The sequence below is a fragment of the Micropterus dolomieu genome, linkage group LG05 (assembly GCF_021292245.1).
Source record: "Micropterus dolomieu isolate WLL.071019.BEF.003 ecotype Adirondacks linkage group LG05, ASM2129224v1, whole genome shotgun sequence".
NCBI lineage: Eukaryota > Metazoa > Chordata > Actinopteri > Centrarchiformes > Centrarchidae > Micropterus > Micropterus dolomieu.
In genome coordinates this window covers 2,264,579-2,289,317 of record NC_060154.1, presented here as the reverse complement: position 1 = coordinate 2,289,317, position 24,739 = coordinate 2,264,579, and the positions used below count along the sequence as shown (strand labels likewise).

The following is a 24,739-nucleotide window of genomic DNA, read 5'->3' as shown; positions in this document are numbered from 1 at the left end:
AGTTCACCAAGTAGCTCTTCCTGCATCCAGCATTGTCATTTGACATGACAGTGATGCAGTTGGTAGCAAAGAAGAACTGCACGCAACTTAAGCTTGAATTTTTAGCTTATGCCTCGAGGTCTCCAGAGGCATGCTCTAGATGCCGCTCTCTTCGCTTGTACATTACCATTACCATCAACCTCAGATGTTCTTTGTGAAACTGTTAGCATGCAAACACGCTAAACTATGAAAGCCCTAAGAGGCCATGCATTCATACATTTTATTTACCGTTTTCCCGTGATAATGAGTATTTAATTTGTTTTCTCAAGATGTCGAGTTATTTATGTTATTACCTTGAAATAACAAATGTTCTATTCCCGGGGTAATGAAATAATTAATTTGACATCTGGAGAAAACAATAATGGATTAAAAATGATAGACCAGCGATAAAGTTGTAGCCTTGTTAACGATCTTCTTATGACGCACACTAATGTGTATATTATCTGTATCTGCAAGGATAAAGCTAGTTCAGGCCTTGATTGAAGAGATATACTCCTGCTCCTCTGACATCGCTACACTGAATAATGTTTCCTGCAATCATTGGATAGCCTATCCTAGACTCCACTATTGTTATGTTTTCTCAAGATCTCAAATTAATTATGTCATTATCTTGTTGGAAAAGTCTTGTTATCTCGAGATCTCAAGTAAATTATCCATTTATCTCTGGAACACAACAATCGTTGTTTTGAGATAATGACAAAAATAACTCAAGATCTCGAGAAAACTAATTAAATTAACTCATTACCATGGCAAAACAGAGTAAAGGAAATGTATGGCCTCTTTGGGCTTACATACTACACTAAGATGGTATAAATTGTATAGATGGTAGACCTGCTAAAGATCATCATGTTAGTGTGTTAACATGCTTACATTAAGCTCTAAAGAACTCTGTGCCTAAGCATAGACTCAAAGAGCCCCATAGCTGTACTTTTAATCTTTTTTTCCGTTGAATAACAAAAGAAGTATGAAACCTTTAAGCCAATATACTTTGGGTCCTAGATCAAAGCTTGGCAAAACCTCTGAAGAACATCTGAAACTCCCTTCTCTGTTTTGTTATCCAGTTCACTGTGGCGATGTTTTATATTTGCCCTCTTTATGTAAGTGTAAAATGTAAAAATCATTGTGAGAGAAAGTCTACCTGTAATCTTTTCAGGGCTGTCAGAAAGGAACAGCTCCACTTTTCCATCTTCTGGGAACCGGGGATCTGGAATATTATTTTTTAAAAATCAGACAGTAAACATAGCACACTGGGCATATTTCCATGTGTACTTCACACCTGCACTCCAGCACATCTGATAAGAGGTACAAGGTTAGTTCAGGTAGGTTATTTACTTTGGTGGTGGGCGGCAGAAAGGCTGAAGGATTTATCAGTTACAGATTAAGATTCATATTGCAGCAGAGTCGAGAATGATAGTATCTGAGCTGGCAGTGATGACAGAAGGTTAAAATACCTTCACTGGCACAGTCGAGGTCCGCCTTGGAGAAACTGAGGGTGTGTCCGTGTACAAGGCCTGTATGAAACTGGAGACGGAAGACAACCTGGCGGCTGACTGACCGGTTATCTTTGTCATAACAAACCACCTGAAATCAGAGAGAAAATTACAGTATGTGCAGCTCTAATCCATGACAGTCATGCCTTTTTGTTACATAGTCAGTATATTAAAGCAAAATAACCAGTCAATTTGGTTAATGACTGAGAACTGTGGGAAGTTGTGATGTTTTTCTTAATATTTACGATGTATTTTTATTATTACTTTTTATATTGTGTGAGATAAATAGCCATATTTTAAGAACTTTGCAACATATTATTCTAAATTAAATGGTCACACTTTATTTTACAGGTAAGACATTTCAAAATTGTGTAAATGAATGCATTTTTGCCCCACAACTAATAAGAGCTAAAGGCTGAATATAAGGGAACATGAACGGTTGACATTCAGACAAAAAGGCAAGTTGCTGCAAGGTTAGCTTCTAATGGCTTCCCCTACATGTCCACCCTTAATTTTAAACCTAAATGATTAAAAAAAAAAATGTAACCACTCACCATGATGTCCCCTTTGAGTAGCTGAGCTGGCTGGAGCACAAAGTAGAGCTGGTCTGTCTGGGCTGCGTTAACGTGGCTGCAATGGATAGAAACACACATTAAACGGCTGTATTCTTTTCTGAAACACTGTGCCATGTTTAGAGTTTGTTATATGATGTCTTACTAGACTGCTGATGTGCAAACAGCCTGTAGACTCTGGTAGATTCTCAGGAAGAGACAACATGCTTGGAAGAGGAAGAGTTTCAACATAAAAGTCAGCATTCATTTGATAAAGATGTTTTCTGAATTGTCAGAGAAGCATGTGCAAAGAAGCAAGAGTTGAAATCTCTGGTTATCAATCCAAAACGATTGTCCTCGATCACGCTGTGTGTGTAACATTGGAATTAAGAAAATAGAGGCAGTGCTATGGCCAAAGGTTGTGTTTTTGGCACATGACAAAAGATTGTTGCCATTTGATAACATCTCTGTCATCATCTTTTGTCTGTTTACATTCTACTGTAGCGCCATGGTTCACCATTATTTCACAAGTCTTAAAATTGATATTGTACAGTCTGGCAGAGATTGTGACCACTATTTTATTAGACTCATTTCACACAATGCGGCATTTAGTGAAGCTGCAAGATCACAGTGTTTAGGGGGCTTCAAATCATGAAGATGAGGACTTGAGACTTTTCTCTCTGAATAATTCACTTGACTTGACACCCTATAGATCTCAAGTATTGATCTGGTTAACACAGAGAACAATATCCATACATGACCTCATCTCAGCTGACTCCAAAAGTAGTCTGGAATATGTTGTGAAATATGTTTTACCTATCTGGACACAATTTGAAAAAATGAGCATCTGCTTTCTTTCTTCTTTCTTACTAAGATAAAAAGAACACAGTAGTCTCCCCATAGAGGGATTCTACAGTGGCCAGCTACTTTTATTTATCTACTTAGCTTCTTCTAATTCAGATCAGACTTCTGCTCCATACCTCCATCTGGTCTTATTTTGGGAAGGCCGTGAAGAACAACACAGAGGAGGAAAGACGGAGAGGGGCACATCCTCAGCCCTCCCTTTAATATGCTCCCCAGCATCCACACATACCTGGAGAGAAGAGAGAAATGCAGCCATGCTGTCTAAACAAAAGTATCTCAAATAACTTTATGATTGGATGAAAGTATGGTTGGGACATTCATTGAATTTCACAAGCTTTGTTTTTCTTTATTACAGAAACTATTTCTCCAGAGGATAAATCAGTTAGTGACCTTGCAGTCTGAGGTCAGTGCTCATAGGTGATCTCATGGATCTACATCAAATGTCAGAGGCTAAGAACTGAACCAGAGTTGACCTTTGACCTGCTGTGATCCTGCTCAATCCATCACCTTCTTACCGTTTTTGCGAGGGGGTCATCAGAGCGGAAAGTTTGTCACTGTAGAACCTCCTCATGGCGAAGTGGTCAAGAGAAAGGCCTGCACTGAGAAAGACACATATATTCAAACATTACTCCGTGGTTGACTTTAAATACAAAATACAGTATTTTCTGACTTGCCTGAAGTACTGTATATCTCTGCCTCCACCCCTGTAATATCCACTTTCTAAAAGTCACTGACCAGTGGGCCAGTCAGCAAAAGCTCATACCGTGCAGCCAACCCACAGAGCTTTAATTCACTGATGAAGATCATGTGATGTGATAGAAAGCTCTAGAATAGCAGACCTTGTGGTGAGATTGTTTTCCTCAACTAATGTTTCCTGTACCATGTATCTTAGCTTTTAAGCCAACGGACGAGAAGCCTTTTAAGTGCTCAGAAAAAAACATGGAAATTTGAACATCTGCAACAACTGGGAAAACCTCATCTGGTGATGAAGAAGGAAAGTGATGTGATGCTACTACATGGACCTTGTGGTGAAAATCATTTCCCAACCACAGATTTTAAATACTAGTGGAGATCTCAATGTTTCTGTAATACCAAGTCCTGAGATCTATATTTTACTCCCCCGGTAGCTTAAATGAAGAGTTGATAGAGAGCATACTGATACAGATGTGATATGATATTGTCACATGGCACCTCCTAAAACATTGTCAGACTCAGAACCAGAGATCGTCCGTTCAGCCTTTGTGTGAGCTTTGTGTGTGTTATGCATTTGTAGCAGCAAATGTAGCCTCAAGTCACCTCAAGCCAGCGGGTGACAGAGGTCTGACCTCATTTCTTTCTAACACCACACCCCAACTGATGCTGACTCAAGTGACACTCAAGCCAATTTATCAGACTTCATGCAGCTCCCTCTGGAGCCACAAAACGCTTTATACAACTTTGTTTCACATATGCTGTCCCAAACACCTTCAAACAGACTTTGCTGTTAAAAATTGATAGATTTCCTCTTTTAGGATTTAATATTTAACAGCAATGTGTCTTTCCAGAATCAGCGTCCACAAACTACTTTCAACTGAATAAATTGTCCACATGACAATGATTGACAGTGTGTTCTGTGGATTTCCTAGAACAACAAGGAAATAATTTATTCAATATGAAATTCATCTCCATTGGCAGGAGAACAACAATCAAAAACTCTCTGCATGACTAGATACCACCAGGGGCAAGTAAGTAAATATTGTTTTCTTTTGTCACTTGGGGTGAACTGACCCTTTTAAAAAAAGGTCATGTCAGATTTCATTGACAAATCTTTGCATACCTGCACTCAGTCTCACAAGCCCACAGATCATTCTCAGAGGGACAATGGTCACAATCAGATATTTCTCAACAGTGAGTCAGCTGTTCAGCCATGAACAGCATGCACACAGACACACACTGTACATTTTCAGTGGTTCACTGATTTGCCTGGAACTGACCTTTCCCTTTATCCCATTGTTAGACACGGGTGACATTTAGACCGTAAAATAGATGCTATGTAGCCACATAAACCGCAAAATGTGGTTTGCTTTAAGAATGCCTTTGACTTAAATGATTAATGTTTTGTGTCTTCTAGTCCCAGACTCTGGTAAATTAAGAGTAAATAAATTCACTGGTGTCCAACAGTAACAGGATCCCTGCTCTTTAAGTCTCTTCAATCAGCTGTCCTGCACTTTGCCTGGTGGAGACGTACAGTAGATCAGCCTCTGTTCACTCTGTCTATTGTTGCGTCAGTGATCTTTGATCTGCAAACATGTCCAACAGGAAATGTCAATAGTCTGACATTACTTTACAGTCACAGCTCCCTTTTACTTAGGTGGAATCTTGAACCTGGAATACTAGTGATTGTGTGCATAGGAAGAGAAAAACTCTTTGATTAATTATACAAATCAAACCAGACTTTAAAGTTTAAGATGTTGAGAACTTTAAAGCCATTAGTTTCTTCTAGATGCTGAACTGTTCATTGTTAGATAGGAAAGTTTCCTTATGCATGAATTCACAAGCATATTTCATAAAAAAAAAAAAAACATGGACACAAAAGTTGCACAAATATGTCTGAATGTCTGTGCATGTTCACCTACATCCAGCCTTTAGATCTCACTGGTTGTGGGGGAAAAATCATGAATGTACACTATTTTGGGGTAAATATACTGTTTATTTTACCCTTATAGGCACTGATCTCTTTATGTACTTATTTGTATTTAATGTGGGTCGAGATGTCCCACATTTAATCCAGGGTGGTCCAAGTGCGTCCTGATCGGCTTAATATTTTTATAAGTTTTTTTTGCCACACTAGCAGCACAGCTGGGATGACAGTGTCAGTCAGCTGTTAGTCCACCACTTTGGTACAGACTGAAATTTGGTTCAGGCATTCATGGTTTCTGCAGGATGAATTGTAATAACTTCATCAACAAATCTTAAGTTGCCCAATACAAAACTAATAAATATTCCATCAGCTTCCCTCTGTATTTAGTGCGAGCATGCTGATGGTGAACATCCTGACATTATGCTAGCATTTAACTTAAAGTTCTGTTTTGTGTAAGCATAGCCTTACTGATCCATTAGCATGGCTGTGGACTCCTATTCTTCTTTAACAGTGGGTTGTTGTTTATTATCATAATTTCCTTTGGTTTGCAAATTTACCATCATTTACCCCTAAACCATTTGAGCAAATTCACAAGGCAACGGTGTTACCTGGATGACATGTTAATGAAGTGGATATAAGAAGCCAGCAGAACTCCAAGCCGGCCTTTACCTCCCTGTGAAGGACAACCACGGAATCAGGATAAATAAGCTTTTACAGAACAGGTCAGTGTCAGTGTGTGCAGAGGAATCAGGGACGTTTACCCTGCAGTGTAACACCAGGACATGCTTCGGATGTGTTTTCAGCCAGTTCTCTATCATTGTGCACACACTGAAGATCTGATCCAGGTTGGGAGCCAGGAGATCCACCCAGCCTGTGTCCACAACCTGATATACAAACCACATATACATACATTACTGTAACATTCATTACACTGCAATATTTACACTCTCAAATTGGTACTCTGGAGTGTTATTATTACCTTGTGGTTCATTTGAGTGAGACTGTCATTCTTCTGTGAGAGGTTGATGAGCTGAAGAAGGAATTGTTTTCATAAAAAGGGAAAGAACAGTATAAAAAAACTATCAGCAATCTAAGAGTTTTCAATTCTATTCATTATTCTTAATGAACATTCAGTATATTTAGCACTTTTCTTTAAAGCCAATGTGACAAATGTGCAGTTTAAGAAGCACGGTGATGAGGATGTAAAAAACAGTTACTGGGGCACATTATAAATATATATATAACAGTATATAGGCTTTGGGGATCAAATGTCTCAGTGTTAAACTATTTCAGCTGAAATGTTTATATATTCTATTTTAATTAATGTTTTGTTTTGTATAATGTTTTCACGCTCTAATGCATATTATAGTTCTTGTATTTACTCAAGTCTCCCTTAAAAAAGCAATTTCAATCTTAATGGGACTAAATGTGATTAAGTAAAGATTATATAAATAGTGGAAAAGTTATAGTGAGGAACTGAAAATGTATAGAGCTCTTTGCAAGTTTTAAAAAATATAAAATAATTATATTTAACAAATATATAAATATATGATCAAAAATATCTTTCTGGTATTAGTATGGTAAGTATATTTTAATTGAGAGTTTTGGCATTAAACACATTTTTATTTGTAGGAAGTGTAGGTGCAAAAAATTATTTGTATTTTCTGTTGGGTTTAATGGGCTTTCTAGTTTTTAATTGAAAAAAAAAAAAAACCCAGTTGAAGAAAGTTACCGAGTACCTTTACTTGAGAACAAATTCTGAGGGACTTGCACTTTACCTGAGTAATTCTATTTTATTCTACTTTATACCATACTCCACTACATTTCGGAGGAATTATTATTTCAAATATGGTCAACAAATAAATTCTGACGTATTATTATAAACTAAACTACCCAGCTGTATTGTAATGTAAGTAGTTAACATGGGTCCTATCTTTACAAGCCGCAATATTAAAATTATACGTACATTTAATTCATAAATAATTATAATCCAATAGTATAATATATTATATTATTCTCAGATGGGTTAATCTGCATAATGAGTGTTTTTATTTTGGTGCTTTTACTTAAGATCTGAGTACTACCTCTGTCACTGTTTGTTCTCACCATGTAGTTGTGTCCATGTTTGGACTGCAGCATGAGAATAATCTCCTGCAGGCTTTGCAGGTAGAGCTCATCTGGATATTCAGGAGGGCAGAATATGGTGATGATGCGTTCAGTGACGTAGGTCAGATCAATCCGCTGTGGTTCCTCCATGACTGATTTCGTTCACGTGGACGCCCTACTAGAAGTGGAAAAAAAAGGTCACGGAAAATTTATTAGGGAAGTGAGAATTTTCTCTGCAGGTCATCAGATGTTTGCAGAGCATTTGTGCCGTATCAGCTAGAACTCCCAAATGAGGCAAATCACCGCACAGATATGTGAGTTCAAATCCGGTCAGCCTAACTAATCCTCAAATCCTTTTACGGGATGTGATACTAAAACAAAGTGGGGTCAAGGCCAAAAACATGAGGAACTGAACCAAAAGCTTAGTCACTGGAGCCCCCCATTGAGCTTGGGATTGGAGGAAAGGTGATGATGAGTCAGAGAAGAATGATGCTGCCGAAAAAACAAGATTGTGCCCTTATTACTCATCAGCACAAACCCACTAAACTAAAACACAAATTCTGACAAGACAAAACCTTGGAGTTATGAGGTTATATCTGACTTTTTTTATTTTAAAAAATCACATGACTGGAATGTTTTGTGCAGGTTTAGTTTTAGTTGTATGCTTTAAAGGTCCTATAATTTGAAAAAAAAAAAGACTTTGTCATCACTGTATTTCTGTAATTTTGTTCTTTAAAGTTCCAACTACGACGCCAAGGGAACCGATCCAGCCTCTTTAGCATGCTGCCTCAGGATCAGGTTATTATCTGTGATAAAATTAACACAGCTGGAAAGATCATGAAATTGTACTCATTGGAGGTTTTAAGATGATTATTTTGCTAATTTTATGAAAGGCTTTATTAATGACACTGATACAAATGGCACCTCATTTTTCATCTTTGAAATTTTGATTTTTAATTTTAGTTGCCATGTTAGCAGATATAATTAATGTTATTATTACTTACTTAAAAGTTATTGTGACTGTGTTAATGGTGAAAACAATTATTAACCAAAATCTTAAAAGAATATTTAGACATTTTTCTCTTTTGGCAGAAAGTGAGATGTTTTAAACTAAATTTTAATCTACAGCCAGCAACTGGTTAGCTTAAAGTTTTACAGGACCTTTTCGTGCCAAGAAACGGTCCTTAAGATAAAACCATAATTCTTAATTTTTACACTATGGTAATTTTTAGAGGTGCTGGTGGGCAGATTTAGCAGAAATAAGAAGAGAAGCATTTCTGGAACATAGATAGATAATATTTTTGTTTCCACAACCTGTACACACATAAGAACAGGAACTGTAAAGTAACACAACATCATCGACAAAGAACACAGTACAGTCACAAGAACATGGGTCAACTTGAGTGTTACTAAAGTTTGTTAAGGGCAGTGATGGCAGAGGGTACGGAGCTATTACTGTAGCGTGCTTTGTAACGGATCATAGATTTGAATGTGCGTCCACATGGTGGATAAGTTAAGCATGAGTTCAGGGGGTAGCTGGAGTTGTGTGCTCTATAGTAATTGCTCTGCGTGTGACGGCAGTGTCAATGAGGGCCGGGAGCTTGGAAGTAGGGAGACCAATGATTTTAGAGGCATTTTGTGGGATTTTGAGGAGTTTGCTCCTGCTGTTAACAGTGAGCGTGGTGAAGTAGCACGTGGAACAGTAGACGAGATTGGGTTCTATGAGTGTGACTGAAAGTGCCCTGAGTTTCCAGATGGCGAACAGCCTCTGTTGGCAGCGTTTATGGATGTCGGTACTAATGTCGGTGATGATCAAAGCTGAGTTTATTGCCAAGGGGGATTCCAAAGTACTTGAAGCCCTCCCCCATCTCAACATTGCATTGCTTTAAAACTTTAGCAATTGTATTGTCAGTTCTATCACTGAAAATGTTTGATGCAACCAAATGTTTAGTGTTTTCTTTGCAGCATGTAGCTGAATTTCTGCATGTGCCCAAATACCTTATAACTCCCTTTGACCAGGGCAGTTACATGCAAGTTAGTGCATGTTTGTGGCAGTGAGATCACCAGACGGTAGAGCAGAGGAGTGCACAAAGAGCTGTGGTTAACCTCGCCTTCACCCTGACCATGTGACCACAGCAGAGTAAACAGCGATAAAACCATTGTCACCTAAGCAATGTACAGGAATTACCTTCTGGGAACCAGTGCAGCATGAATGAAAGCACACTGTACTTCAAGATTAATCCTGTGACGGGTTTCCACCTCCATTTAAAAGGGTTTTAGAAAACAGGATCTATCAATGAGGATTCTCAGACACCCAAGTACTGAGTCAAAGAATTTGCTTCACTGGCTTAAAGACATTTTGTCACTCAGTTCACAATTAGGATCATCTGATTACTATTGATATGAGTAGATTCATTATGTTGGTGACCCATTGTGGGTGCTGATATTATACCGTAAACGAAATGTAGTTCTGTTCTATTGTGTTGCAGTCTAGTGTAGCCAATTCATCTTTTTGTTAAATATAAATATTATAAATAAATAATGTAAATGTTAATTATTTTTTGTTTGACTAATTAATGGAATATTCTGTTTAATGGTGTGGTTTGAGGGTATAGTGATATTTCAGTTGATATTGGGGCAGTGTTTTACAGTATCCACAAACAAGATTCCTAATGGAAAATCTAATAACTGAACAGAATTTGAATTGAATTATTTATCTTTAATTTAACTGATCATGAAATCAACATTCTCAGAATAAGACGCACAGCAGAATTGTACATTTTGGAGTATAAACGACTGGGGCAGTACAGTACTGTGTAATTATGTGCTGTACCCAAAGTCCCCAAAATGTACCTATATACAACGGCTGGTGGCATGGTGGTCCATTGGCTATCACTATGGCCCCACAGCAAGAAAGTCTGAGGTTCAAACCCGAGCCGTCCTGAGCCTTTTTGTGTGGAGATTGAATAGAGAATGAATTTCGCTACATGTATGTGACAAGAAAGTACCTTTATATTGAGAAAATCATCTTTCCTAATTTTTTATATAATTTCCTTACTTTTCTGTCATTCAAAATCGACAGACCAGTCATAAACCAATAGGACTCACTATTGCTATGACAAAGACTCACCTGAGTTCAAGCCAAAAGCACTTCAGCTGAGGACTGAGCCCGGGAATCTTCCGTTCGCCTGTGCCTCCCAGGCACCTCAATCAACATGCTGCTGACTTTTCTAACTGTACAGTATACACTACTTTTAGATGAGGCTGAATTAGTACAAACATGTGCCAAGTAACAACCACCTTTATGGTTCAGATGGTACACATCTGGAACCCAGGCTTATCTGGGTACATGTGTGAAAAATGTACATTTCAAAACAAACATGCACTCCGCTTGTTCTTCTGTTTTTGAGAGTGTCTTGTGTTTCCTCGCTGAAACAGTTGACAGGGTTGGGCAAACAATCTTAATGAGTGACTACTCTCCAATTATGTATTTCTGGTTCGTTTTTTTCAACATTTTTAGACTGCTGCAATCTAAATTTGTCAGAGCTCCGCCTGAGGAACCAAAACAAACGGAAGTGTGTGACTTAACCACACGCACACACACATTTACTCACATGTTGCTATAGGGAGAGCTGCTTAGCAAAGTCCTTGAGCTTAAACTAGCCACATCTAATTATAGACTCCATTTTCAATTTTACAGGAAGGCATTCCAAAATCTTTGTTTCGTTTCAACTTGGCAGTGAAAAACATCCTCTGCTTTCTTAAATGAAGCAGGAATAGAGTTGTTTGGTAATTCAACTGACAGGTTATTTGAAATTAAAAGTGCAAAATACCAGAACTGAAATTGACAGCAACACCTCACTGTGACCAGCTATTGTTTTGTGTGACATCCTCCGGTGTGTTACACCCGCTGTTTTCTATCCAGATCCTCTTTTTCCGTTTCCCTGAAAGCTTTTTTATTAGATCACTAAACTAATCTCCCTTCAGTCCACCTGATCCCCACAGAGACTCCTTTTGAGTTATATATTTTTTCACAAATACATTGAATTAAATCCGCCAGCAGGGTGAGGTCATTTCATTTTATACTACTGTTTAACAGATATGTCAAACAGTTAGTACTCAATCTCATCAATATCAAATTCATGTCACTGTATTCAAGGAATATTTTATAGGAAGTTCATTTGCATTGTTAATAGGTGTAATTATCACCCCCCACTGGCAGGGTTTTTCACTTGTCCTAAGAAAAGCAGGCTTTTAAGGCTTAATGCAAGATTAAATGGCCTCTTAAAATGGACTGAATCCCAGTAGAAACACGTCTCATGGGGTTCACTGTCTTAATATGTCAGTAGGCTAAGCTCCCCCTCTCAGTGCATCTTTTTTTCACTCTTAATCCCTCCGAATTTACCATCCATCACATGTTCCTTTGTTTACTGAAAGCGGACCAGCATCAGTGTGTTCAAGCAAAGAGAGACGTTATGTCCAGTGTGTCCTACATGAATGAACAATGAACTGGTCATTCTGAAAAAGTGAGAAGCCTCACGGGAGTAGGATTAACATTACTTTTGTTCAAACTTTGCTGTGAATCAAGTCTGCAGAAGGAGAGAAATTAAACATTTTAGACAACAAGGAATAGTCTTACCTTTGCCGGTGTAAACAAGAAGTCAATATCAGTGCAATATGAAGCCAGATGAGTGAAAGTCTGTGTGTGACTGGTATAGAAAACGAGGTGGAGACCTGACAGGGGGAGGGAGGAAGCGAAAGAGAGCAAGAGAGAGTGTGTGATAAACTTGCACTTTGCCCTCTGTTGGATTGTAATGTGACAGCAGTCCACCTTTGGTGCGCATGTGAATGTGACAAAGACTAAGACAACTTTAACATACTGCTACCTCTCTCTTTAAAGAACACATTAGCACACACAGTAGCTGATTTAACTGATCTGCACTCTATCTGTGCTCAAGACAAGAGAAACACAAAGCTTTTAATAACCTTTTTATGTCACACACACAAATTCATGTGTTTTATATCACAGACTCTCATCTGACAAGGGAAACTACAGAGAATCATGTGAATAATTTATTATATTACTGTGCTAATTAGCAGCGGTGGACTAACTAAACACACATCTACTGTACTCTACTGTACTGTACAGTACAAATGTCAGCTAATTGTCCATTTTCTTTATACTTCATGCTGCATGGGAAATGTACTTTTATAGGGATTAAGGTTGTATGTAAAAAAAGAGGGTTATGATCATCTTAGAAAACTTGAGGCTTAATTATGCTATAGATTAAACTACAAAATTAGCCTACTTGTAATGGGCTGCTTTTATACTGTGTTGCTGCTACTTTAAATGAAGGATCTGAATACTGCTGATCTGCAGGGAATAACATAAAAAGTGGTTCCTCACTTCAGGAGTTGCACGCTGCCATGGTGATACGGCCTTAATCCCACTAGATGGTGCCAGAAGACGAGTTACAGCTCTTCTGTGCTCAGGTTACTTGTATAAATGCAAAACTGTACAGTGAACGGTTAGCTTCATTGTATAAATGTACAGAATAAAACATTATTAAATCAAACATATTTTTAATTTACAAACATACTCCGGTAACTAGTTCATGTTGCCTTCACTAGCTCTTTTAAACACGTACTTCGTGGCTTCAGTAGCTGAAACAAATAACTTCTCGCGCAGTCATGTCCTTTGTGGGGAAAAGATTATAAGAATCAGAATCAGCTTTACTGCCAAGTACTTTTACACATACAAATAATTTGCTTTGGCGTCTTGATGCATAAGAATAAACATGAAATATAAAACATAACATTGACAAGATATACAGAGATATGAAAGAATTATAAAGAACGTGTACAGTATGGCAGTTTCTGCATAATAAGCATAAGCAAAATATTTTCATCGATTCCATGTGCAGACATTTACATAAAGGTGTTTGGACTGACTTACAAGGATCGTGGCACATGACAACCCATTATCCATTAAAAATTATACTAGCACTGTAACTAACAATGTTTAACATTTAATCTGATGGATATTAAACCCATATATTTAGCAATTCTTTAATTATTAATAGACAAATGGCTGTATTTTCACCTCTCTGTTATGTCTGCCATAAATAGACCTGCACTGTTTTGCGATCTTGATTGAAATTATTCCTTCTTATTCTTTTATATTTTGTCAATTTTATATTTAAACAAATTATCTCTCCCTGTAATATGTTTGGACAACACAAATCCAGAGTAATGCACATGTAAAACAACTACCACATAGTTTTGTTTGTTTTCTTTTACACATACAATTCTTTTATAACTTGCATCTGCTTAATCCACATCTATAATATATTTTTATCCTTTAGATTTTTTTTTATAGTTGAGGCATCTGTTGTTAGCATTGCCACTTTTATATGTACAATCATTAAAGAAGTTCAATCAATCAATCAATCAATCAATCAGACTAAGGAAATGATCAAATAGGCCTACATGCATTTAAGAAGCTGAAACCAGTTAATCTATCGGCTTTCTTGCTCTCTAAATCAAACAACCCATGTTGAGAAGTCGGATCCTCTGTCATGTACACAGCTTTATAAATTCCGAGCTTTCGGGTGGCGCTTGAAGGTGTCATAATTCATATCCAATGAGACCCCGCCCTGGCCGCCGTTTACCGACCGTCTCTCCCTCATCTGTCAGAACAGCAGCAGTCGCGCATACTCGCGCTTTCTCCCATGGGGACAAACTAGAAACGCGTTTTCTCACCTCGACCGGCCGGTTAGCTCCTGTGAGCGAGCTAACGGGCGTATTATGAAATGGGATGATGTAGCGGAATAACTGTTTGGGACGAACCGCGCAATACTTTAGCATGCTAAGCTAACGTGGAGCCGAAGCCAGTGAGCGAGCTAACGGCTGTTAAGCTAACGCAGGCTAGCATTCACCTGCAGGCTGCTCTTGCTAGCTAACAGGATGGAAAGTGTGAAGGAAAACGAGTCTGGGGCGCTTTCAACTTCATCAACACCACAGGGGGTACTTGATCCTGGCGGTGACAGCGGTTCCGTAAAGCCAAGTGGACTAACACCGATGTCAGCGGGAAGGAGACCCTCCACCGGGGAGGATGACGGTGGGGGCGCAGAGGCGAAACTCTTCGGGAAGGGACTTGCAGCCACCTCCCTTCTTCAGATTGCGATAAGGAACGGGATCTATCAAAACCAGGTTGCAAACGCTATCGGCGGTGCGGCCAAAAATATAAACATACCTGCCGTGAAAACAGCCAACATTTACAGCCTGACATCAGTCAACAGCACCACTTCTGTCAACTCTTTGCTGAGCAGGAGACGGCAGAGACATAAGAGGAATCTGTCGCTGGGGGCTCCGCCGACCAGCTGCTTGCCTGGTGGGTCCCCTGCGGAGGCGGTAAGTCCCGCTCCCTCAGCCTCTCCGCTGAGCACCCTCAGCCTGGATAGGAGGACTTTTCTTAGGCAGAAGCAATCAAAGCAGCTCCAGGCCTCGGATAAGACATGGGTGAGATCGGACCTCCGGCGGGGCTGCATTCACGTCCACGACTGGCTCACGCCCTCCTACCCGCGGCCGGTGCTCTGCACAGTGGACACCACGGCTGGAGAAGTAGCCAGCAAGCTGGAAGCGAGCAAAGCTGGAGCTGTGTTGAGAATTAACAGCAAAGCCACTGCTTTAGTTGACCTAAATGATAATTGTAAAGATAGCAATGGACAGACCGATGAAATCGAAAGTCTCAGCGACAGTATGGATGTCAAAAACCCCAAAGCAGAAGAGAATGAGCACACAAAACAGCATTATTCTGATATCAAACTGTCTTCCAACTTGTTGGATTATAAAACCACAAGTAACTCTTCATCTGAGCTCTGTCTAAACCACATTGGGGTGGATTTGAGCCTGGGTGTGGCAGAGTGTTATGGTGTCTACTCTGGTTCGGATATGGAGAGCAGCACCTGTGAGGACTTCAGCCCCGGTGGACCCAGAAGCACAGAGCTCCGGGACTCTCTCAGTGATGGGGTGGGCCTGGGCACAGACTCCTCAGCATTAAGCCCAAACTGTGACAGCGCCACAGAGGGAACTGACCCGTTTGAGAGCTCCTCAGATGAAGTAGAGCTCACCTCTTCTCCAACTCATTCAGCAGGCAACTCTGCTGCCGACCAGCAAGCAGACCTGCCTACCACAGACCCCTGCAATGCTTCCAGCCAAGTGACAAACACACTAGATGACACTGAGGCCGGAGCTGGTGATAACGTAGATGCCCCCAAATTAATCAGACCTCCCTCTAAATGCCCCAGCAGTTCTCAGGCTCGGCCCCTGACCAGCCAAGCATCTGTCCAGCCTGACCTGGAGATCCCCGTGGGGAGCAGAGGATGGCCCGAGCCCATCAATACTAGTCCGACCCCGGCTCTCTTCGTCCAGCTGCATGGTGGAGCTGTGCAGCGTCTGGGAGATGATGAGAGGCCTCTGCAGATATTAAATGAGTACCTCACTAATCTGGGGTTTGAAGACCCATGGAGGGTGCAGGGGGAGGCGATGAATCCAGAAATTGGCTGCCTGATACGCTTCTACTTTGGTGAGTACTTGGTCTAAGTTGTAAAACCATTCTCTGTAAATTAGTGATGATTTATTCCTAATGAAAGCAAGCAAGTATTATATGTCTGGACATTTATATCAGTTTTCTTATCATTCTTTTCCGACGATACAGTACTGCAGCTGTCAGAGAGCCACTATCTGCTGGTGACACCATGTCACTTTAGTTGTGCTGGGTTTGTCTCTGCGCATTCATTGTTCATCCATTCTCAGTGTACCATGAGCGCTGTCATTGTGTTTGGTCAGTCAGACTGTTAAACAAGAGTATTCAATTGTCTTGGTGGGACAATGCCCAGTGTTTAGCCTGTAAACCTACCCAACCCATCTGTCTGTAGGCCTATAGGGAGAGACACATCTGGAGGCGACAGGTGTGCTCTTCTGGCACACCTGTCACCTGGAATCATGAGGCATTATGGATTCTGTTTCTTTTCTTCTGCTGCTGCAGTTGTTTTTGTTGTTAATGATAAAGCTCATGTTTTGCTGACAAGCAGGGTAAGAGGATGGAAAAACAGCCCTGATCTCTTATGGGATTAGCACAACTGGATTATTGTTTTTGACCTTGTTTTTAACACCATCAGCAAAGACAGTGGGGATAAAAAGTTGTGGCGTGATGACGGAGGAAGAAACAGAAATACATTTTAACTAAAATGAACATATTCCCTAGATGATTTAACTTATGTTCTCAATCCTTTTTGCAGTTTCCCACTCAACTTGTCTTCTTTCAGGAGCATTCAAGAACACCTTTTCTTTTCTTTGCTTCCTTTTGTTATATTTGTTTTATACAACAATAATTTCACCATTAAATATACTATTACTACACATACCATTAACCTAGAGATATACTCAAGATGTAGCACAAAACAGGCTTTCCTCCACACTTACACGGAGAGCTGGACAAATTACCCCCCGACCAGCACTCTTGGCTCCCACAGTAACGTGACAGAGGGGAACAAAGCACGGCGTACAGTCAGCCCGCTGAAAGCAGGGGCCCGTCCAGCCACTGCCGACTAACACACAGCCGTGAAACAAGCAGCGACAGGCTGGCATGACGGGGACAATTATAGAGGAGAAGTGCTGTGATGATGTGAAGTGACTGCACCATTCAGGACGTTGCCAAAAGGAGAAATGTCAAGTAAAATTTGAATAATTTAATAAACCTTTTGGGCTTGTGAGGCTTTAAAAACAAAGTTAACTCAAACCCTTTTTGAGTGATTTTTTTTTTTTGGGGGGGGGGGGTTTTATAGGCCTGAAGAAGTAAAACTATCCATTAATTCAGAAGAAAATATTTTTGCTTCAGGCTGTTCTGTCCTCTCGGTGTGTACAGTATGAATTGTTTGTTAATGTTGATGTTCAAAGTCGAGCCAAAGGAGTTTTGACTCAGCATAATCTCAGTGGCAGAACGCACATCGCCAAGTATTCTCTCTCTCTCTCTCATATGCACACACACACACACACACTGTGCTGACAGTAAGAGAAAATTGACCTCAGTGGAACTCAGATTTCACCTCCTCAGTGTTTCGGATGTCTGTGAGACAGTCGCAGCAGCTTGACTCCTCTTCAGCTCAGAACTGCACTACCCAGAGGTCACTGCTTCACTTTACAAGGTTAAACACGCACCCAACAAACCTGTCCGACGCTTGTGCCCAAAACTCACTAAATACCCACAGGCTGTGAAGGCAAACTTCTTATTTAGTCCTCTTGTTGTGACTGGCACCACGCCAGCTGCACAGAGATGCTGAAATTCTGCCTCAGCTGCAGCTACAAACAACATCTTGTAACTGCTTATAAGACGGATGGAAATGTCAGATGCTTGGTGCACTTCGGGGACAACAGCAGCGGGCTCGTCAGGGACAAGCTGCACCAAAAAGTTTTGTTGTAGAATTAACAGGAAATGGCTATTTTCAGTTTCCCATTCAGAGAAATCGACGGAAGGAAAGGGCATGTATGTATGTGTATATATTAACACACTACTCTCGCTTCTCGCTTACACCGCCCAGGGAAGGGTGGAACCACACAGTACACGCTCCACATTATTGTTTAGTTTAAAAAGGGATCTCTTTGAAAGCATCAGAGTGATCTGCTCCTTATTGTAAGTTTACGTCACATTTATCCAGTCATAAGCTTCATGTGGGCATTTGTGGTAACAGGCTGTTCCTCTTTGAACTGAGGGTATGAACAGTACTCGAAAAAAGGGAGTTTTCATGTGGGCAGATCCTTCATCTTGAAGTGAACTACAAAAAGCTCTGAAATTAGGTATGGCAGTCACCCAGGCTTCATGAATATGTGTTTTACTGTGTGTTTTAGTGGCTTGACTTTTTTTGTGTGTTGGATCTGTAACATAATTATGCTGCCATTTGGACTTGAGATTTTTAATATCAGGATTTGGATCCTGGTAAATAAAGAAATAAAATCAAGATGGGTAGGGTCTGTGCCTCTTCCAAACCTATAAAAGTTTGAACTCCAGTTTGCTCAAGAGCAGGGTGGGGTATCATTTTACATATTTTACACTTTCGATACTCTGTGCTACGAACAGATTTCAGGGTACATTAAAGTATAGAGGTTTGATACCCAGCAATACTGAGGAGTTGGTTAATCCCAGTGCAACCTAAGTGACGTTTTGTCCAAGTCACTGGAGGAGGCAACAGTAAGGATCTAGGTTCTGGTGTTGTAAGACATTACATAACAAGCTAATCTGATGTCCGGCCTCTCAGTGGCTCAGGCACTTGAGGTGTCTCTCTATTTTTTTTTTATTTTTTTCTCTGTTGGTGTGTGTGATTACCAGAGCAGAAAATAAAACACCCAGACCAGAAAACACAGTTTCATAAGAGACTCTACATTATCGATGAGTTTGTGAATGTACTGTAACTGTGTCTGCTTTTTGTGTCAGCAAGGGGTTAATGTAATAAATTACGCCTGAGTGAGTGCTCACTCCCTCAGCCCACAGGGCTATTAGCTACAATTCATTTACATAACCACGTAGCGATCTGTCGCTCCCACTGTATAAAAGACAAACCCAGTGTGAGAGAGTTCATTCACAAAATCCCAGGCAGCTAAAAATAACATGTTCGATTGTGCAACATGTCGTTTATGAAAAATACAGTCATTGTGTGTAATGCTCACTACACTCATCAGAAATCTCATTTAATATGGTTCCTTCTCTCTCTCTCTCCAGGAAAGCCTCGAAGTGTGGGCGGTTCTGAGCGCGTGCAGCTCTCTGGGGTGTTCAACGTGCGGAAAGGGAAGCTGGCGCTGCCCGTGAACCGCTGGTCAAAGCGCCAGGTCACACTGAGTGGAACCAGCCTCATTGTTTCATCAGTGAAACACGCCCACACTGGCAAGATGCACATTCTCCCTCTCATCGGAGGAAAGGTACTTTCTGAAATGCTTTCAAGTCTTTCTGCTTTCATGTCTTAACTTGTCTGATTAGTATTCTGGCTTGGTACCTGTTTATCAGCCAGACATTTGATCTAGTAAAGCATAAAATAAGCCACGTGATGTGACTCAATAAGATGAGCAAAACTTTAGTTTTTTATAATGAAATTAAGGAATATTAGAACATCAGTATTGATCCATATTGCCCTCCTACTTTGGTTGTGTCGTGGCCTCGGAATAATAGGAGAATAAAACACTTTACCAGTCTGTTATCTTTGCTAATATTATCCCATTAACATTAAAAATGCTGACTAAATTTTCTTTTTTACATCCAGACCAAAACATGAACTGTTGGATTTGTAGAATGCCTCGATGTTTTTAAAACACACTGCCTCACATTTCTTGATGTAGATAGCTGAAAATGTTTGGTGGATAAATCACGGTACATTTGAAAAGAGTTGTGCAACGTGTTTTAATTTTGGATGGACTGCAGGTGGAGGAAGTGAAGAGACACAGCTTCTGTCTGGCTTTCAGCTCAGCTGGTCCTCAGAGTCAGACTTACTACATCAGCTATGACTCCTACACAGAGCACCTCCGCTGGCACAGGACGGCCTCAAAGGTACTTAAAGTGTTATATGTATTTGATACTCTCCTTGCTTCCATAATTACATTTTTATCGCCACATAAATTCAGGCTTGATATCATGTTGATGAAGGCAGGATTTTGAGCATCGTGGTCTCGTGTCGATCCCTCCCCCTTTGTCAGATTGCGTCCCAGAGAGTGAACTCAGTCGACCTCTCGTGCTGCAGCCTGGAGGAGCTGCCTGCTCAGCTGTTTTACAGCCAGGACCTCACACACCTCAACCTCAAAAACAACTTCATTTCACTACACAAAGGTGTTCCAGCACTCACCAGGTGAGTTTTTGTCCCAACACTTCTGCACACTCTTCACCGAGTCTACTACTAACCTGTGTGTTTATGAACAAGGCAACAGGAGGACTCGACAGATTATTCTCTCTTTTGGATATGGAATGGCCCTCAGTGGTTTTTGCTGTCTTGCTAGCATAGGGTCTAAACGACGAAGCAGCTTAGATCAAATTACAGATGACGTGTGTGGGCCGCAGTGTGGTCTGGATGCCAGACTGAAGAGAGCTACACTGGTGATGAGAGATTTAACTATCTATCCACCTGACCACTGGGACTGAGGGCTTTTCCTTCTTTTCCAGGTCAGCTTGTCGTAATGGTCACTGATGTCTCAGTCTTATGTTGCAACATAATTTTTCATTTTCAGAGAACGTCTGTGGGTCTGTGCAGTTGTTCGCTTCCATACGTCATCTGCATCTTGTAATGTAAATCCAGATAACGTCTTCTGTGTTTCTCTGCAAAATGCTAAAATATGTTTCCAAATAAAACTTATATGTGGGAATCTTTAAAATAGGAGTAACTCCAAAAAGTCAAAGATTTGATAGGCGGAGCCTAACTCTACTCCCAATCTGACAGTTGAATATTTGCAGAGCCATTATGAATCGAGGATCATATCATTTTGGCTGATTTTAGATAGAACTACCTATTTTCCCTCCATAAGTTCATATACAGCCTATTATGATATAAATATCAACATATAATGCTGTAAATAAACATGTGAAAAGAAAGAAGCTTTTAATAAATCTTTTTAAAGTGAATAAATCCACAGTTGTAACCCTTAAGGTAGGGGCTACAGTGCGCATGTGTGTTGTAGAAGAGGAAGAAAGCAGTGTCGGTAATGTGCAACGGTGTGGCTTACTGATGTGTTTTAATAGTTTCTGGACAACAATGGAGCTCTGTGGCACAGAGGAAGGAGATATATCGGGCCTTGATACGCACACAGTACTTGTTAGTTGGATCAGTTTGTTGTTGTTCTTGTCTCTCTCAATTTTGGCTTCTTTGCAGCATCTTTACGTCAAGAGACCATTATGTTAAAGCCTGACATTTACTTGATGGAAATGAATACATATATGCTGTATATACACAGCCATTGTTCCTCCATAAACACACACTTACCCAGGCGGTGTTTTGAGGAGTGTGGTTTTTTTATTTATTTTTTTTCCACGGTCTGCCTGTGACTTTCCTTCGGAAGGACGTGTATCCGGCTCAGCCTTCCACCCTCACCCATCTGTGAACCGGATTAGGTTTGGCTCGGAAAGCCAGGGAAGAAACACGCACAAGCTCCTACCTGCACCACATGCTGAATTGTTATGGTGAAGTTTTAGTCGCGTAAACATTTAGCTTATAAATATATACTGTAAGTGGTAGTGCTGCATCCTTGAGTGCCCAGGCTTCCTCTCTTTTGTAAATCTCCCTGTTTACGGGCAAGGTGTTTGTTTTTGTAAGAGCCTCAATTCAGAAGAAGGCCATGGTCTGATTATAGTACTGAGAGATTAATATCTTTCCCGCTCTCTGTCTGTCCTTTTCTTTCTATCCCTGCCTCTCTCTCCCTCTTTCTCCCGCCCTATCTCTAGGTTTTGTAAACTAAAAAGCCTCAGTTTGTCAAACAACGCTCTGTCAGAGTTTCCTCTGGCCTTGTGTGACATCCCCTCGCTTACAGAGCTAAACCTGTCTGGAAATCGCCTCTCATCTCTGCCTGCAGACGTGGGAACCATGCACAAGTAAGTGGGCTGAAAGAAAATGATGACCTCTGAAGTGCAGCTATAAATGATAACGATGATAATAATTTGCCCGAGAGCAGAAAGTATCCTCAGTGACCTGCACTTTGCTGATGGACACATCAGACAGGAGTTGTTTTCATTGTGGTTCCATCAGCGCAGATTAATTCCTCTCTGTATTAAGTGAACACCGGGCTGTGCACCAAGCACACTGTCCTGACAGTGCAGAGGCTTTGTCCAGGTGATCAGAGTGCAGTCATGCTGATGCTGTCCCTGCATTACAGGAATTTGGGGTCAAGCGCTCAGTTATCGTGTCCCAAAGCAAATTTTGTACACTTGGTTTTGCTTTTATGTGATGTTGGTGAGTCAATTGCAAACCTGAACATAAATCCAGTTTAAAGTTTTTGTTACAGCATTTTAAATTTGACCTGAAATTTACACACTTATTGTGAGTGTCATGAATATCTTTAAAACATGAAAGTAGATTAATATCAAGCAATTTTTATTATAAAGATTCTTTTGAGGTAAATAATCTCACTCTGAGTTTCAAAATCCCCTCCCCTGTTCTCCTGTTGTTGTGTTCAGCCTGCAGACTCTTCTCCTGGACGGTAATTTTCTGAGTTCTCTGCCTGTGGAGCTGGGCTCTCTGGAGGGCCTGACTTACCTCGGCCTGTCCTTCAACTGTTTTATCTGCGTCCCCCCCGTCCTGGAGAAGCTCAGAGGCATGGAGAGACTCTGTCTGGCAGGGAACCAGCTGTCTGTCCTGGATATAGCCGGACTGCAGTGGCTGCCTGCTCGCCACATAGATCTCAGGTAAACCTATCCCCACAGACTCTGCCATTTGTATTTATAAACGCAACACTGGAACAAAGCTCCTCTGAAATCGAACACTTCCCAAGATATAGCAGAAAAATGCAGCTCTTTCTACCCTCTTTTTTTTTTTTTATTTTTTTTTTTTTTAATGTGCACGTTCTCTCTTGTACAGGCTGAACCAGCTTCAAAAGGTGACAGTGGGAGACTCAGAGCAGCTGGTCCACATCATCCAGCTGGACCTGAGGGACACTGGTTTACAGGAGCTGGATGTCAGGCCGCTCTGTAGGCTGGAGCTCCTCCGCTGTGACAGAAACACACTCTCCCTCCTCAGAGTCGCTGGCCACGCCCTCAAGAGCCTGCATGCTGGACACAACGGTACTAACATTTATTATGTGTTGTACAGGCGATGTCTGACACTATTTATACATTCACACTCAGACTATAAAGAATTATACATGTTGTGTTTGTAGAGCTAAAAGTCCTGGAGGTGCAGCCGGTGCCAGAGAATCTGACTGTTCTGGATTTGTCCTGGTATGAAGACTCTGAATACTTAACTGTCCTATTTACTGTGTGGGGGGGGAAGATGGATTTGTGCTTGTTCTAACCTGGCTGCTAACTGTATTTGTTTTATTAAAGGAACAAGCTGGCATGTGTCCCTGAGTGGGTGTGTGAGAGCAGCAGACTGGAGGTGTTGGACATTAACCATAATTCTGTTACAGAGCTGCCCATAAGGTGAGCATCACACAAGCTCTCAAACACCTGCAGCATACACGCAATTTTCACAGACTGTGTAGAAAGATGTTCTCAAAATGAGGAAGGACAGGCAGGTAGCTGCTTGGATGTAACAAATGTAAACCATTTAATGGGTCATATAACACATAATTAAAGATTTCTCAAAGACATCAAACACAAGGCTGCCGATCAGACAGCCAAAGTTCTTTCTGAGCGTGCTGTCAGACAGCACTGTGCCAAAAAATGCAGCCTCGTTGTTCATTTTAAAGAGATCACTGCGTTGGTACAGTGGGAGTACTACTGATGAGACAAAGAAAAGAAAGTGTCGTTCAGCTGAACAGTTTAACTTGCGCATTAAGTGGAAATGCACTGATTGAATTCAGTAGAATTCAACATTATAGTCCTTTTAATTATATGTCAAAACATTTTTCTACGAGTTCAACTGAAGAGACTTTTACAATGAAGGTTATAATAGGCAACATTGTTTTAGTGTAGGCTGCTGTTTACGGTAGCCTACATTGCACACACTGTACATACACAGGATAGTAATAGAACCTCATACTCGACGTATTATTCCAAAAGGTTTCAGCGGTACCTGTAGCAACACGCCCACGCTGATGCAGTGCTATTTTCAGTTTGTACACAGCCTATGGCAATAACTAAAAACATGTACTGTTGCCTTCATAGAAAATGTTATCATAGATTTTTTTTTTCGGGCATGCATGCATGATGGTAGTTGTGTCCCAGTTTCAGGCTTTATTACACACGCATGTAATTCCTTATTCATATCTTGTCTTTCTAGTGAGTAGTGGTTGAAAAGTTAATTCAACATAAGGTGAACTTATTGTACCTCAGTGGAAAATGGGGTCACTGCAACAAAGGTCCACACACACAATACGGTTCTGTG

The 24,739-nt window shown here is 40.6% G+C and overlaps 2 protein-coding genes and 1 long non-coding RNA gene across 5 annotated transcripts in view; 2 read left to right on the top strand and 1 right to left on the bottom strand.

Moving 5' to 3' along the window:
* Positions 1-13,133, bottom strand: part of LOC123971521 (tensin-3-like) — a 50,685-nt gene extending 37,552 nt beyond the window's left edge. Inside the window, exons 1-12 of one of the 3 annotated variants that reach the window (XM_046050402.1) lie at positions 13,078-13,133; positions 12,310-12,404; positions 7,671-7,848; positions 6,544-6,594; positions 6,326-6,448; positions 6,173-6,237; positions 3,460-3,543; positions 3,061-3,173; positions 2,247-2,307; positions 2,084-2,159; positions 1,491-1,620; positions 1,178-1,243 (exon numbers count right to left, since the gene is read on the bottom strand). In XM_046050402.1, the coding sequence (XP_045906358.1) occupies positions 1,178-1,243; positions 1,491-1,620; positions 2,084-2,159; positions 2,247-2,307; positions 3,061-3,173; positions 3,460-3,543; positions 6,173-6,237; positions 6,326-6,448; positions 6,544-6,594; positions 7,671-7,820 (919 nt within the window). In that variant the 5' untranslated portion in view covers positions 7,821-7,848; positions 12,310-12,404; positions 13,078-13,133. Of the gene's footprint in view, positions 1-1,177; positions 1,244-1,490; positions 1,621-2,083; positions 2,160-2,246; positions 2,308-3,060; positions 3,174-3,459; positions 3,544-6,172; positions 6,238-6,325; positions 6,449-6,543; positions 6,595-7,670; positions 7,849-12,309; positions 12,405-13,077 lie in introns of those variants that run through there. The other 2 variants (XM_046050403.1, XM_046050404.1) reach the window with 2 other exon arrangements.
* On the top strand, positions 1,315-3,526 carry LOC123971523. Its single transcript, XR_006825214.1, has 3 exons — positions 1,315-1,341; positions 3,041-3,215; positions 3,300-3,526. It is a non-coding gene; the product is annotated as an uncharacterized LOC123971523 (long non-coding RNA).
* A 1,192-nt stretch (positions 13,134-14,325) lies between the features above and the next one.
* LOC123971128 (PH domain leucine-rich repeat protein phosphatase 1-like) overlaps positions 14,326-24,739 on the top strand; it is an 18,625-nt gene continuing 8,211 nt past the window's right edge. The window contains 9 exon segments of the mRNA XM_046049765.1: positions 14,326-16,257; positions 19,447-19,643; positions 20,140-20,265; positions 20,412-20,560; positions 22,144-22,290; positions 22,873-23,100; positions 23,273-23,475; positions 23,571-23,631; positions 23,737-24,012. Coding sequence (XP_045905721.1) covers positions 14,637-16,257; positions 19,447-19,643; positions 20,140-20,265; positions 20,412-20,560; positions 22,144-22,290; positions 22,873-23,100; positions 23,273-23,475; positions 23,571-23,631; positions 23,737-24,012 — 3,008 coding nt within the window. The 5' untranslated portion in view covers positions 14,326-14,636.